At 34.7% G+C, this 14,919-nt stretch overlaps 3 protein-coding genes and 1 non-coding gene across 6 annotated transcripts; 2 read left to right on the top strand and 2 right to left on the bottom strand.

Moving 5' to 3' along the window:
• Positions 1-248: 248 nt before the first annotated feature.
• LHCB3 (light-harvesting chlorophyll B-binding protein 3) lies at positions 249-1,594 on the bottom strand. The gene is made up of 3 exons (XM_022039098.2): positions 1,350-1,594; positions 1,059-1,220; positions 249-880 (listed from the first exon to the last, which is right to left on the bottom strand). Exons 1-3 carry the CDS (start codon positions 1,479-1,481, stop codon positions 371-373), a joined length of 804 nt encoding a protein of 267 aa, XP_021894790.1. The 5' UTR covers positions 1,482-1,594; the 3' UTR covers positions 249-370.
• A 314-nt stretch (positions 1,595-1,908) lies between these two features.
• Positions 1,909-1,981, bottom strand: TRNAF-GAA (transfer RNA phenylalanine (anticodon GAA)). Its single transcript has one exon. It is a non-coding gene; the product is annotated as a tRNA-Phe (tRNA).
• Positions 1,982-2,943: 962 nt separating this feature from the next.
• Positions 2,944-5,866, top strand: LOC110812284 (uncharacterized). 2 transcript variants are annotated; one of them, XM_088218876.1, is made up of 5 exons: positions 2,944-3,276; positions 3,690-3,841; positions 3,941-3,970; positions 4,060-4,978; positions 5,395-5,866. In XM_088218876.1, exons 2-5 carry the CDS (start codon positions 3,771-3,773, stop codon positions 5,647-5,649), a joined length of 1,275 nt encoding a protein of 424 aa, XP_088075002.1. In that variant the 5' UTR covers positions 2,944-3,276; positions 3,690-3,770; the 3' UTR covers positions 5,650-5,866. The 2 variants fall into 2 exon arrangements, with proteins under 2 accessions (XP_088075002.1, XP_021894711.1); XM_022039019.2 differs by having other exon boundaries at positions 2,945-3,276; positions 3,777-3,841.
• A 4,778-nt stretch (positions 5,867-10,644) lies between these two features.
• On the top strand, positions 10,645-14,138 carry LOC110812307 (organic cation/carnitine transporter 4-like). Of its 2 annotated transcripts, XM_088218875.1 has the most exons (3): positions 10,645-11,178; positions 12,789-13,363; positions 13,456-13,704. In XM_088218875.1, exons 1-3 carry the CDS (start codon positions 10,752-10,754, stop codon positions 13,555-13,557), a joined length of 1,104 nt encoding a protein of 367 aa, XP_088075001.1. In that variant the 5' UTR covers positions 10,645-10,751; the 3' UTR covers positions 13,558-13,704. The 2 variants fall into 2 exon arrangements, with proteins under 2 accessions (XP_088075001.1, XP_021894740.1); XM_022039048.2 differs by having other exon boundaries at positions 10,647-11,178; positions 12,789-14,138.
• Positions 14,139-14,919: the final 781 nt, after the last annotated feature.

The following is a 14,919-nucleotide window of genomic DNA, read 5'->3' as shown; positions in this document are numbered from 1 at the left end:
CTTAGTGCACGAACATCTTTTGTGATACTATCCTCTCATTGTCAATGTATTGTAATATCTCTCTAGTACCGCATACTTAAAAGATTATGTTATTTTTTGTGCTAATGATTATAATGCAACTCATGGAAGGCCCTAAAATTTTCGTAAACAAAATATCTCGAGTGTTTTCTTGTTGATGCAAGTGATTGAAACCCGTTATCAGGTGGATTCCAAGATGTTGTCTATCATGACGTTCACTTTCATCTCAATGACCATAAAACACCAAGTCACAAGTTACATTAGATCTTAATCAGGGTGCTTGTTTTACTAAAATCTACAGCATACAACAATTTCAATCTGCACACATGAAACAAGATTTTGAGAAATCAGTCTATGATCCAGGAACAAACTTGGTGGCATAGACCCAAGCATTGTTGGCAACAGGGTTGTCAAGGTGATCCAGGAGGTTCTCAAGTGGTCCTTTGCCGGTAACAATGGCTTGAACAAAGAATCCGAACATGGAGAACATTGCCAGCCTGCCATTCTTAATTTCCTTTACCTTGAGCTCGGCAAATGTAACTGGATCATCTGCAAGGCCAAGAGGGTCGAAGTATTGGCCACCGGGGTAAAGGTCATTGCCCTCTCCGACTCCTGGCAGGCCATTGATGCGGAAACCTTCGACGAGACCCATGAGAATGACTTGGAAGCCCAAGACCGCCAGGATGCTTTGGGCATGGACAAGGTTGGGATTGCCCAAGTAGTCCAAACCACCTTCTGAGAAAATCTGTGCGCCAGCCTTGAACCACACTGGTTCCTTGAAGTCTACTTTTACCCATTTCTCTAAGACTTCCGGGGTGATGCAGCCTAATGCTCCAAGCATTGCCCACCTACCATGAATCACCTGTATGTTTTATATAATAATGATCAAAATATTATCACCATTTGAATTTGTCCAATATTTCTTGATTTTACGAGATAAAATTTTCTATAGTTTTAAGTTCCTGATGAATAAATCTTCTGACTCGAATCACAAAAAGAAGAATTTAAGAACATTTAGTAGTTGAAAAAGAAAAAATCACCTCAAGAGCCCTGTTCCTAGCAAAAGCCTCAGGGTCAGCTGATAAACCAGCAGTATCCCATCCGTAATCCCCTGGAAACTCTCCAGTCAGGTAAGATGGAGTCTGAGCCGAAAAGGGTCCCAAGTACTTTACTCTGTCCGGTCCATACCACAGCTCATTTCCCTGCAACAAAATTTCCCCAAGAGAAGAAAAATCACCCACTTAACCAAACCCCAAGAGAAGAGAAAAGCTCTACGCTTTCTGGTCATTAAGTAAAGAGAGAGAGAGAGAGAGAGAGAGAGGCGGTGCTACCATGGTGAATTTCCCAGTTCCCAAAGAGACAGCATCTCTTAAAGGGTTAGAGCTTGACCCTTTAGTCTGGCCAAGAAAAGGGGTTGGGCTTAAAACAGTTCTCGAACTTGCAGTTGCCGCCATTGATGCCATTTTCTTCTCAGATCTTAGTTAATTGGGAAACTGGGTATTCTTTCTTCTTGAACGGCCTGGAATTGTGTGAAGAAGAAATGAGGAGTGTATATAAATTTGCTGAAATGAAGAAGTGAACAGATTCATTGTGTGGCTAAGATTGCAGAAGAGGGAAAAATTCTTGTGGGGATCCTGAGGTTTGAAGCAGCCAATCACATTGCTGCAAGGGATTTGATATCTCCAACTCATATCCTTCTATCCACAAGAAACTGTCCGAGTTGAAGATAGTTTGTGTCTGTTTGAGAAAAGATTCGCTGCGGTGCATGTCTAGAGTCGAAGAGTTGTGATGCCGCAAGCGTGGTGATTCATCTCATCCAACGGTTGTGATAATGTCAGAGAGTTTTGAATGTGACGGAGAAAAAAATGATAACTGGTAAAAAGTATAAAATGCGGTGAGCGTGGATCGAACACGCGACCTTCAGATCTTCAGTCTGACGCTCTCCCAACTGAGCTATCCCCGCAACATGCTTCAACTATCAGACCGATTTTGTATATATCTAGTTTTTGAATAGTTCTATAGTTTAAATCTTTTTCAACATCTTAACTTTAAGATAATATTTTAGATTTAGTAAAATTTTGAATTAAATATAAATATATTTTTTAATTTAAATAATTAGTAAATAATTTCTAAATATACAATGATTAAATTTAGTTAATTTTGATAAATTATAAACAATAGAAAATCTATCTTATATTTAGATATGATGAAGTAGAGTCATAATCATTCTTAAAAAAATATTCAAATATTAATTAAATTTATCTCATACATAAGCTATAATAAATAAAATTATAATAAGTAGATAAAATCATTATAATTATAATTATAATAAAAGCATACTAAAATTAGTATTTATTAAAATTTTATTAAAAATGCCAATTAATCTTTATTATGTCTATTTAAAAGATTAAATCAAATAAAATTTTAATTATTATATATTTACAACCTATTTTTTATTACGATTAGTTTGCAATATAAATTTTTATTGGTTACATGCATCCTCACAAGTTATTGTATAACTAATAATAGATTATGATAATTATTATATGATTAAGTAATTAATAAAAGTTTTAATTAGATAAAAATTTAAGATTTTATCTTATGAAAAAAAAAAATTACCTGAGAAAATAAATTTTTTTTAAAAATAAGAACGTAATTAAGTTAATTAAAATATATTAAACTAACACCAAATTTACTTTTTTATTAGCGTAATTAAGTTAATTAGAATTTTTTGTAATTTTCACTAGACCAGCACTTGCGTGCCTTGTTGGCGTTCATAACTCAAAGTGACCCACCGGTGACAGTATCTCATCTCCTGTTTTATTTTATAATTATTCCTTTTGAATTTTCCCAACGGTCGATTCATCCTATGCCCACTAATTCACAGCTCACGTAAAACAACAGCTTAAAATTCTGTTTATAGTCTTCGGCTCTCCCTCAATCTCAGCCGTCCAATTGGAGGGCTTTGCAGGTTTGACTTCTCATTGCTGAGAGGTCAGTAGATCAACGGCTATTAATTCATCATCACGAAAACCGGACTGACCTCGTCGCTCGACAGGAACATACCCTTTTTTCATGGAGAAGAAGCTAACAATAGCAAGAATGGAAGGCTTTTCTTGGCATAATCATCCTTGAACAGGATAGTAGTTTTCTTAATCCATGTGATTCGGTTCAAGGCGTCTTGTTCTTCGCGATATGGGAAGTTCAGAGGGAGAGATGATGGTTCTCAAGAAACACAAAGATCACTGGGCGTTTCTGGTAAATTATTACAGTCAGATTCTATGATTAATTTTCCTCCTGTTTGTTTGGTCTGTCTTGATGGTTCTTTCGTTCCTTTTGATTATTCTTTCGTATTATTGATTTGTTATTTTTCTTTTTACCGGGGGTGGGGGAGGGAAGAGGAGAGGAGCGGAGGTTTGAGACCATGGATTGTTTCTTCATAATCTGGAAGATAGATGTTATTTGTAATTAAGTTTCAGGGATTTACTGATTTCCGAGTTCTGATTATTTTTCATCTTTGCTAAATTGAAACCGTGGTCTTCATTTCTACATTAGTGAAATGTATGTTTGCTTTATTTTTTCCGATTGATTTTCGAAAGATTTGGTTAGAGAAAATGTGAGCACTGAAAGATATTAAACGTTCTGATATTTGATTTTACATTAATTACAAGGTATTTTTTTCATCTCCTGGAGTGCCACGAACAGTTGATATGGTCCCTCATTTTGCTTAGCTTTCCACTTTCCTGATTGAAATGCAGGAAGAAATTGAAGCACCCATGTGGATAGATCTTACTCTTGAGGCTAATTGCCACAGTCAAGACAAGTGAGTCTCTATGAGAATTTTTTTGTTAGAACTTCATTTGAAGCACTTCAAATAAAAATTTGCTGTCATTTGGATAAGAATGTTCTTGTAATGTGGCAGGAATGATGATTGGTTCTACACAAGCCACCAGTAAGTATCTTGCCATCATATAATGTGCTGCTTTAACAATTCGCCCAAGTGTCCTGGCTAATTTTTTTATATATTCTTACTATTTTCAGGTTTCACCAATGTTCTTCATGCCAGTTAAAGTCTATGTTTTCTTGTACTGGTGAGGAAACAAAGACTGCAGAGTTAGAATTGCCTGGAGTGGCTTCTCCAAAACTTCCATCTTCAGTTTCCAGATCAAGAGGCAAGGACTTTAGGAGCAAAGATTGGGAGGGGGTCACTCGTGATGCTTCATTAAATAAGCAGCTTCCTGCCAAGGTTCTAAGAGGGAAGCCTTCATGGGTGCGTTTAGGATCTCGTGAAGAAATAAAGCACAAACTGAGCTTTATACATCCCAAAGGAACTTTGTCGAAGAAAGTTTCAGTTACTGAAAGGAACTTAGATAGAAATCTTGCAGCTAACCATGTCAAAACCATATCTACTTCTCCAGGTTATGAAAATGGCTCGAGTTCATCAGATCAGGCAGGTGTCTCAAAGACGCTGAGTACTGTTACATTTGAGAGTAATCAGCAACAACAGGAGAAGCCCCTGGAAGTATCAAGTCAAGCATTGAGTCACACAACTGGGCTCTTGCCAGCAATCAAGATTAGTCTTAGGAAAAGTTATCTCACAAGACAGGCATTGAGGGTCGAAATTAGTAGTGATAGGAGCTGTTCAGTGGAGGATATTAGTAATGATAGAAAGAAATCGAAAGATCGTAAATCTTCTTGTTCTAGTAAATCTAGCACTGGGTCATCCTTAAACTCTGGTTACAATACTAAGAGCTCAACCTTCATGTTTATGCAAAGCAAAGAGCCAAATCTTGAAAGCAGAAATTTGGCAAGGTTGACTGAAGCTGCCAAGAATAAAGTAAAGGTTCCTAACCGGTCAAAGGCTTCTGTTGCTCCAGTAAAAGAAGGAACTCATAATTTTAGAAGTGCAGATTTATCAAAATTTGAGAAGTCAGCCCATCTCCAAGCAGCAAAACCGAAGGTGAGAGGATTTAAAATGTGAAACATCAATGTGGCACAACAACTTGTATGACTTAAAAACATGCATATCTGCAGTTAAAGGTCTTAAACACGCATACATACATGCTGCCTGCATGTAGTAAAAGATCTTAAAATATATTGGACGTCCTGATGAAATTTTAACTATTAGGTAACTTTTTGATGGCTGCATGACACTCCTGCGGTCCTGAAAAAGATATCATGAAAGTAATGAGAGGAAAAGGAGATACATGGCTTAACACAAATTTGTTCATGATTTTCTTTCATTGTTCTATTTTTTTGTAACTAATTCTCACATCATAAATTCAATTTGGGATGAATGAGTTTTTACTTTTCAACCTTATAATCATAAAACTATTATGAACAGATGAGAGATCTTATGTTCCATAAAATTTTCAGGCTCGAATTCGTGCAAGACCTTTTCTAAAACCCAGAGTTAATGAACAAAACTTATCTACTGGAGCTATGAAAGCCGGGGAGAAGGTTCAAGGAAATAGGTTCTATCCATTAGTTGGGACTGGAAAGGAAAATGAAACAGGGAAAACGTCTACTACTAAGAAAGGCAATGGTAGAGATGATGTCTTTAAAGGCATGTTCAGGGGTCAGAAAACGACTAAAGAAAACATGCTACCAGAAGGTGGCAGAGGAAGCTGATTGGTCCGAAGGTATGACTGATTTTGCATTCTTTCCGGTTTTTCTTCCTTCTCCACAAAAGCTAGAAACTGTGTATCAACTTATCGGCTAAGTCCTAGCATTTGTTCTCCCTCTAGTACGTTGAATATAAAGAGCATTTAAAGAACATTCTTTGCAGCACTTTGTAGAACTTATCTACACATATGCAAATGGAAGGCAGAGAAAGCAAGATTTTCTATGGTGGTTGTTAAAGGTTTTTTAGGAAGTATTGAATTCTGTGGTAAAACTTAGTTGTATCTGTGTTCTACTTAACTGTAGTTGCTTTACATGATCATGAGTTTGAACAACTCAATGTGAATATGGATTTCTTGCACCGTGAAAAAGTATGTATGTTCGGGTAAGGAGGATCTATTTGTCTGGAGAGAAAATATCATGCTTGTCTCTAGGAAAATATAGTTAAACCAATCTCCTCAACAGTGACATAGAATGGTTGTTTTAATTACTTAAAACAAGTTGGGTTCACTCATAGGAGTCATGATAGTTGTGTATACCAAAGAAAGCCTTCAGATGACTTTTTGATTTACTTTTTACTTTATTGACAACATGCTCATTGCTACTAAAAGCACATATTGTTAATGATTAGAAGAAGCAGCTTAATGGTGCATTTGAGATGAAAGACTTTGGTTTTGCAAGAAAATTCTTGGAATAAATTTATCGAAATCGGGAGGTCAAGGGATCATTGTTGTCTCAAAAGCACTATATTAAAAATTGCTCAAGTATTTTGGTTTTAGAAAGCCAAAGTTGTGACTCCTCAATTAAATGCACATTTTGAGCTTTTAGTTATGTTATCACGACAAGAGTAAGGAAGAGATGTGTAAGGATTGTGTCCATATTACTGTGTCCCGTATATAAATCTAGTTGGGAGTTTAATAAACGCAATGATTTTTACCTAGCGAGACACATCACATATAATCAGAGTGGTTAGTTGGTATATGGCTAATCTAAGCCAAAAACACCAGTAGACTGTAAAGGGGATCCTCCATTATTTATGTGGCACAATAGATATTGGATTGGCTTCTGATAAAACTTGATTATTACTAGGGTCAAGTTCATGGAAGCTTGTATTTGAGGTGTTTGAAAACCCTGCCAAAAACACCAGTAGACTGTAAAGGGGATCCTCCATTATTTATGTGGCACAATAGATATTGGATTGGCTTCTGATAAAACTTGATTATTACTAGGGTCAAGTTCATGGAAGCTTGTATTTGAGGTGTTTGAAAACCCTGCCAAATTTATGCATGACAAAGAAGTCTTAATCTCAGTTTTGTTTTCTACATACTCATTAAAGTGGAGATTGTTGTTAGATTATCTTTAAGGTGTTCCATTAATTGAGAATGATTGTGCAATCTATGTTTATCTTGTTTATCACGAAGGTGATAAGAAACCTTATGATTCTCAGCTTAATGGTCTTACGATACAGCAAGATAGAAAGTGGTGACTTGTGATAACTAGATAGCCAAAGTGCTATCAAAAATACCATGTGCCATGAAAGTAGCACATTTAGGTCCGTAATCATTTTGTTCAAGAAATTGTATGCAGTGTGGAGATGCATAGAGGAATTATAAATTGAGAACACTGTGGATGTATTGCTGAGAATGTATAACTAGGTAGTCAAAGTGCTATTCATCTGTCAAGAAATACGATGTACCATGAAAGTAGCACATTTTGGTCCCTAATCATTTTGTTCAAGAAATTGTATGCAGTGGATATGCATAGGGGAACGCTGTGGATGAATTGCTGAGGATGTATAACTAGATAGCCAAAGTGCAATTCATCTGTCAAAAAATACCATGTACCATGAAAGTAGCACATTTAGGTCCATAATCATTTTGTTCAAGAAATTGTATGCAGTGGAGATGCATAGGGGAATTATAAATTGATGAGAACTCTGTGGATGTATTGCTAGGGTCACGTTCAGGCAATGTGCTTACGTTTGGTCAGTTTTTGAAGGCGTTATAAGGTTGATGCGTGACAAAGAAGTTCCAATTTCACTTACTGTTTTTATGATTCTCGTTACAGTGGAGCTTGTTATGATTATGTCATGTAGGATTGGTTCCTGTCCCATACAAATGCTTTGCTTATGCTCTAGATATATGATTACTTGTCTCACATTCAAGACAAAATTTGTTCCTTCACTAAAGATTCTTTTGCCATTTAGTGTTGGCATTTGGTTCCTATTATACATCTCCTCATGAGTTAATTAAGAGTGTGGTGTGTGAATCAAGAGCAGAGTGAGTGTTACATGTGTTGGCTTCATGTATTGTTTTGGTGTTGGCTGCGTTTTTTGTTTAGAGGAGCAGAAAATAGAAAATCTGCAGAGAATGGAGGTCCGAGAAATGCAGAAAAACAAAGGACAGAGAGCAGCAGAAAGTGTAGAAGAAGAAGAAAAAATGTGAAACTTGAATGTCCATGACAACTTTTACATTCTAGAAAAAAGAAAAGTTGTTTCATGAACTAAGTAAACTTCAATGAACATAAGCATACTAACAAAGGTTTGTCAACTGATATAAGCATTACAAAACACATTATCCTCTGGACTAAAACCAGAGTTGTTGCAGAACAGCATTTCTCTTGGTTTAAGTTTTCTTCTTAGCTCTTCAAGTATGTGTTTGGGCATTTTTCAAATTTATGTTATTTGTATATAACTACAAAAAATTATTATAAAATCATATGTATTTTGCAGGCTAAAAGTTTAGTTATTTTAATTATTTAAATAAATTTACACGTAGTAAAATTTTATTAACTGTCTAATAGAAAATTTAAATTAAATTTTAATTAAAATTATATTCAATGTTAAATAAGAAATTATGCTGAAATCAAAATTGATATAATTGAAGAAAAATAAAAATAATATATAGATTAAATTAAGTATATTCATAAATACTATATGATTTTTTCCATAGATAATTATAATATATATATATATATTAAGATATTGATATAATTAATATACATTTACAAGTTGGATGGATCATAAGAAAGTGTCTTACTATGATTTCTATTGCGTGTTGATCTAATAGGGATTTTTTTTTTCATTACTTTATGAAGGTTTGTTATAGTGGATTGTTCGTCTAACCTAGTTTACTAATCATTACTTGATTGTATAATCGGTACTTTACTATCTTTCTATAAAAGATTCTGAATTCAAGTTGAATTGTGTATTTTCATATCTCATCGTCAAGAGGTGGTATTGTCGTTAAAAAAATATTTATTTGTCTAGTGAATTTACCTTGGTTGAATTGTTAACTAAAACAAAATCTATTTTACGGGGTTTAAGAATGACAATTAAAAGGATAAATAATTAAGTTATGGTTTAAAAAATGAAGAATAAAAAAAACTATTATTTAGCAAAAAGCTTTATATTAAGGTTATTAACTTAAAAAAAAAAGTTTTAAAAATGTTTCTAACATGTGGATTTTATTTATAAAATTGGAAGAATGTTATTTATTAAATTTTTTTTTTGTAGATTCTCGTTGAAGTATATTAGAATTCAAATGATCTATTTTTTTAATAAATTCGAATAGATAAACTTTCTTTCAGAATATATATATTTTTTGTAGTTCAAATCCCCAACACTATCGGTCCTAAAAAAAGAAAAAAATTCAAAACATAAAAAGCAAATATAAAATGAAGGAAAAAAAAAAGTATTAAACATTCTTGACAAGTGTTACTTTTACTGATAAATAAGAATTTTGGATCACCAGACATATCTCGTGAAGTTATTGCTCGGAGGAACAAGTGTATCAAGAATGGAGTATAAAGTAAATTTGTGATAGAAGTTTTTAAAGAAACCACAAATATTAGAATAGTAAATGATAAAGGTGGTAACTTTAACCAAAAAAAAAAACCCTTTTTAGATTTCTTTATTGATTACGATATGTTGAAACAAATTATAAGAAATTCATTGAGATTAATCAAGTAAGTTTTGTGCCGGGACGACAAATAATAGATAATATTATTATCGTACGCTAAACAATTCACACGATAAAGGGTAAGAGGGGTAAAAAAAAGTTTTACGGCAATTGTAGATTGAGAAAGACAAATTATAAAGAGTAATCATATAAAGAGATCTCTGTCGTTTTACCTATTTGTATTTTGTATTGAAAGTTTAAATAAGTTAATTAATAATAAATTAATAAGAAATAATTATTAATTTTATTCTTTTGGAATTAGTAATTGTGACTACACTTTTTCTATGATAGGAAAAGTGTAGTCAACAAAGTTATCTTCTAAAAAAAGATAATTGTTTTATTAGAAAAGAGAAAAGACTTTAAGACTGTAATCCTCCTCATCTGCCACATACACTTCAGTCTACTACTTAATAATAATAAGCCCACATCTTATTTGACCCTTTTCAGAAAGTTGCTAATAAAGGGATATATATACACATATTCATTAGTTGTCAAATTATGATATATTTGGAATAAATAAATAAATAATTATAATAATTCTAAAAACATAATTAATTGACAAATATTTAACGAGGTCTTTCAATTTATTTACATATATAAAGCATTTAATATATATATATATTAATTATATATTAGTTTCAATACAATTTTTGACCCATTTCATAAAATACAAAGCTACCCTAATTTGACTCAAATTCCAACTCTATTTGATTATTTTACACCTATTTTTATGTTTTGCAAATAAGGACATTAATTATTTAAGAATTAAAAATTCAGCCCACTAATTTTTCAATTTTCCCAAAATAAACCCCACCTTGATAAACACCAGCTTACAGCTTGCCAGGTAGGCGTTCTCATCCACCTGACTCAGAGATCCGACGGCTAGTTTGTGAGTCACGTGGCACTGACGCTCTACTTTTAACGGCTGATATTTCTCCACGTGTCGTCATCAGGAAATTTCGTCCACGTCAACTCAGATGAGCTAGTTTCCTCGCAGTAGAATTTCCAAGGTCGAGACTTCTCCTATATAAATGACAGAGCTTTCCGTATTACAAAAAAATACTTACTTCTACAACCTTATGGGAGGTATGCGGGAGCCCCGACGGTGACCAAACCGCCGATAAAATCCACTCGACTATAATATCCGAAGCCATGTCTGCCCCCTCGACGGACGTCAGTGATCTGGTCTCCGGGGTCCGATCGCCGCTTCTCGCCGCGGCGAAGCCCGACCCGGGTCAGATTTCGAAACCCGAGAGGCTCCGCATTGACGACATGCTCCAGAAGTACTGCGGGGAATTCGGGTGGTGGCAATTACGCCACTTTGTGTTGACGAGTTTAGCGTGGGCCCTGGAGGCATTCCACACCATGGTGATGATCTTCGCCGACCGAGAACCTGGTTGGCGCTGCGTGGGGTCGGGTTGCGACGAGGCGGCGAAGAGCGTTTGCGGGCTTAGACCCGGATCGTGGGAGTGGGTCGGCGGTCCCGGCGGCTCGACGGTTGAGGAGTGGGGCCTGGTTTGCGGCGAGAAATTCAAGGTCGGACTGGTTCAAGCTATTTTCTTCGCCGGCTGCATGATAGGTCAGTCTCTTTCTTTGCTTTTCTAAGCGGTGTCTCGGCCGTTCACGTCATATTAGGTATTAATTATGGTGCACAAAAAAAGCCTGCCTCCGCTATTTTAATTTTTTAATTTTTTATTTTGTTATGGTTATGGAATTTAAATTTATTTATTTTTATAACATTAAAATCTATATACTTCTCGGGAATGTAGGAAGTAAAATTAGGCACGGTGGACTTATTAGTTTTTTAGTCAAAAGATATTATTATTAATTAGGGTGTACGTAATAATAACATTCAAAATAATTTAAATTAAACTATTAAATTTATTCGATATTTAAAATTTTAATTATCGTTCGAAAAATTTTATATTTAAAATAATATTACCATATTTAGTTGATGGGTTAACTCAAATGGTAATAATAATTACGAAAAATTAGTTAATGAATTAATTATAATAATAATAATAATGATAATTGTGAATAGAATGATATGAATATTTTTTTAAGAAATATTCTTTTTTGCATGGTCCGACAACTGGTTCGAGATGTGTCACGTTTAAATCTTAATTATTTAATGGTATTATGATTACTGTGATAATCTTAAGTGACTAATTATTTTATAATATAATTAAAATATAAGATAATGTTAGGCACACTTGTTTGTATTTACATACACACACACACATATATATATAGAGTGAGAGTTATGTAGATTCGTGTCACAGCTAGGAAGAGATTGTTGCTTTCTGCATAAGCTGCCAAATATTATGAAGAGTGAAGGCCAGTTTAGTGGTAGGTAGGAGTAAAGCTTCACGGGCCATATACATATAAACATACGTCTGTCATAGCGACCGGATATTAAGTGTTTGCATGTGTAATTATTGCATCTTCAAACTTGAGTAGCAACCGCACTTTGGTTTTCTCTAGTTAATTTAATGGTGTACTCGTATGTGTTGTTGGGTATCTAGTTTATGAACTTGTTTATGTGAACCTCTTACCCTGTATGTTCTTTTTATATATATTTATATATATATATATAGATATATGTCATGCTGCAATTCCAACAAGGAATCTGATTCCTATTCAAGTTCTTCTTTTTACCTGGGTTTGATGGGACTGTGTTTCTTTTTCTACTTTTTTAGGTCAAGGAAGTCTGTTTCAATCATGATAAGATAGAAAATGAAAAAGAAAAGGTCCAAATACGAAAACTATAAAGCAAATCAAAACGTGTAATTGGCGTGATTGAAGAGAAAAATCCGTCTGCCTTTTTGTCTTCACCTGGCGGATCACAAGGGTGTCGTTTTTTGTTCCCATGTTTGTCGTTTCGTCTTCTCATAATTTTACTGGTTGCTTTCTGTCTTCTTCCTCCTCTGCAACTCTTTCATGTGATTCTGCGCTATTCATGACATGGAAAACTACAATATCGAACTTTTGAATATTAAGACATCAAATATATGTAATTATTAAACTTGATGTAAAAGTCTAAATGACATATTATGAACAATTAATTTACAAGTTTGGAACTTTTGAAATAATTAATCAATATATACTTATTTCAAATGATATTAGAGTTTAAACCAGTAACAAACAAATTTTATCATTTATTCAAAGGTATAATTTTTGGATTCGCAGGTGCAGGGACGTTCGGTCATCTCTCAGATTCCAGGTTAGGAAGAAAAGGGTCACTAACAGTTGTTTGCATCTTAAACGCCATCTTTGGCTGCTTAACTGCATTTTCCCCAGATTACTTCATCTATCTCCTCCTTCGCTTCCTAACTGGCTTTAGTACCGGCGGAGTTGGCCTCTGCGCCTTCGTTCTAGCCACCGAACCAGTCGGCCCAACCAAACGCGGTGTTGCTGGCATGTCCACTTTCTACTTCTTCTCTACTGGTATAGCAATTCTATCCGGCATCGCTTACATTTTCCGTTCATGGAGATCCCTTTACATCGCCTCCTCCATCCCCTCCTTGCTCTTCCTCCTCATCGTCCTCCCTTTCATCTCGGAGTCTCCACGCTGGTACCTTGTTCGTGGCCGGATCAATGAAGCCATGAAGATAATGCGAAAAATCGCCCAGTACAACGGATTGAATCTTCCTGATGGAGTTGTCCTTGCACTTGACGAAGAGGCCAACGACACTCCAGATGAACATCTCACACAGTCCTTTAAAGGAGAATCAATGAAGCACGAAGCCATAACGGGCTCTCTGGTTGATGTTATTCAATCACCCATTACTCGTTTTCGTTTATTTCTTACTGTAGGGATTAACTTCACGTGTTCGGTTGTATATTATGGTCTCAGCTTAAACGTCGTCAACCTCGAAACCAACCTTTACCTCAACGTGCTACTCAACGCCGTAGCAGAGATGCCAGCATTCACTATAACCGCAATTTTGTTAGATAAGTTCGGAAGGAAACCGATGGCGATCGGGACTCAACTCTTTAGCGGGCTATTCTGTTTCGTCGGAAGCTTCTTGGGGAGCTCCGGGATATGGAAGATATTACGAATGGGGTGTGGAATTCTTGGGATATTCGGCATGGCAGGGACTTACAACTTACTTTTTATATACACAACGGAGTTGTTTCCCACGGTGGTGAGAAACGCAGCGCTAGGTTGCGCGACGCAGGCAGCACAAATGGGGGCGATACTGGCACCGTTTGTGGTGGTTTTGGGCGGCGGATTCCCGTTTATCGTGTTCGGAGTTTGTGGGGTTTTGGGAGGGTTTCTGGCGTACTACTTGCCAGAGACACTGAACCGGCCGTTGTATGATACCATGGGTGGAATGGAGTATGGTGAAGGTGACTGGAGAGTTAATGTGTGAAGGAATGTAAGAGAGTTATTTAGGGTTTTCAGTCTTTACCACCATCACTTCCACTCTTCTAAATAAACTTGTCATGGAGAGTTCAAGAGGGAGACAGAAAAGGAATAATCTCATTTTTCATGTTCTAATATCATATCTTTCTTATCCATGGAATTTGTGTCAACGATTGTTCAAGTTCATTCCAATATTTCTTGACATTTTAATATATACAATCTTTGTATCTACCCACTAATTATTAGCTTACTCAGAGAATAATTTGGTTTCATTTAAATTTTGGGTTTTGGTCTTTTGGTGATTCTTTAAATGGGTTATGGGCGATATAACATATACATATATATATATACACACCCACTTTGGAATTTAGATTTGTTGTGTGAGCCCATAGGAGAACTCCTATATATAGGATTTGCAAATTATTAATGCCCCCCAATTGAAAACGGGCATAAAGCATGTCGTTTTGATGTATTACTTGTCCTTTTTAAAAAAAAATAAATTATGGCGTTAAAGTTTATTCAAATTCTGGTTCATAAAATAAGAACTAAAATATAATATAAACAGAATAAAAAATTAATACTTTATTTTTTAATTATTTTTCACAATTAATTTACGTTATATATATATATATATATTTATAACTGTTTCATTGATTTAGTTATGTGTTAACACTTGTTCCTAGAATTTATTACGTATTAAAATGTCTTAATCAGATATTCGATATATTATTTAATTATTTTTGTATCCTACATTTATTCATAATCTATTTTAAAACTTTTAATTAATATTTAAATATCTCTGTGTGTATAATATATATATATATATATATGTATATTCAGTTGAGATTTCTTATTCTTACTGACCAAAGTCACGACTTCAAACAAACAATTAACTTTTGTTCTTAAAATTTATTGCATACTATCATGGTTGGTGTGTTTATATATTATTTA

This window comes from Carica papaya, chromosome 4 (genome assembly GCF_054855325.1).
Source record: "Carica papaya isolate Zhongbai chromosome 4, ASM5485532v1, whole genome shotgun sequence".
Classification (NCBI taxonomy): domain Eukaryota; kingdom Viridiplantae; phylum Streptophyta; class Magnoliopsida; order Brassicales; family Caricaceae; genus Carica; species Carica papaya.
Note: the sequence above shows the minus strand (reverse complement) of the source record. Positions and strands in the feature narration are given on the sequence as shown.

Coding starts and splice junctions, on each gene's coding strand:
- LOC110812284 (XM_022039019.2), top strand. CDS start 3,214: ATGGGAAGTTCAGAGGGAGAGATGATGGTTCTCAAGAAACACAAAGAT. Junction 3,842..3,940: donor AATTGCCACAGTCAAGACAA/GTGAGTCTCTAT, acceptor GTAATGTGGCAG/GAATGATGATTGGTTCTACA. Junction 4,979..5,394: donor TCCAAGCAGCAAAACCGAAG/GTGAGAGGATTT, acceptor TAAAATTTTCAG/GCTCGAATTCGTGCAAGACC.
- LOC110812307 (XM_022039048.2), top strand. CDS start 10,752: ATGTCTGCCCCCTCGACGGACGTCAGTGATCTGGTCTCCGGGGTCCGA. Junction 11,179..12,788: donor CTTCGCCGGCTGCATGATAG/GTCAGTCTCTTT, acceptor TTGGATTCGCAG/GTGCAGGGACGTTCGGTCAT.
- LHCB3 (XM_022039098.2), bottom strand. CDS start 1,481: ATGGCATCAATGGCGGCAACTGCAAGTTCGAGAACTGTTTTAAGCCCA. Junction 1,221..1,349: donor GAACTGGGAAATTCACCATG/GTAGCACCGCCT, acceptor ATTTTGTTGCAG/GGAAATGAGCTGTGGTATGG. Junction 881..1,058: donor CTAGGAACAGGGCTCTTGAG/GTGATTTTTTCT, acceptor TAAAACATACAG/GTGATTCATGGTAGGTGGGC.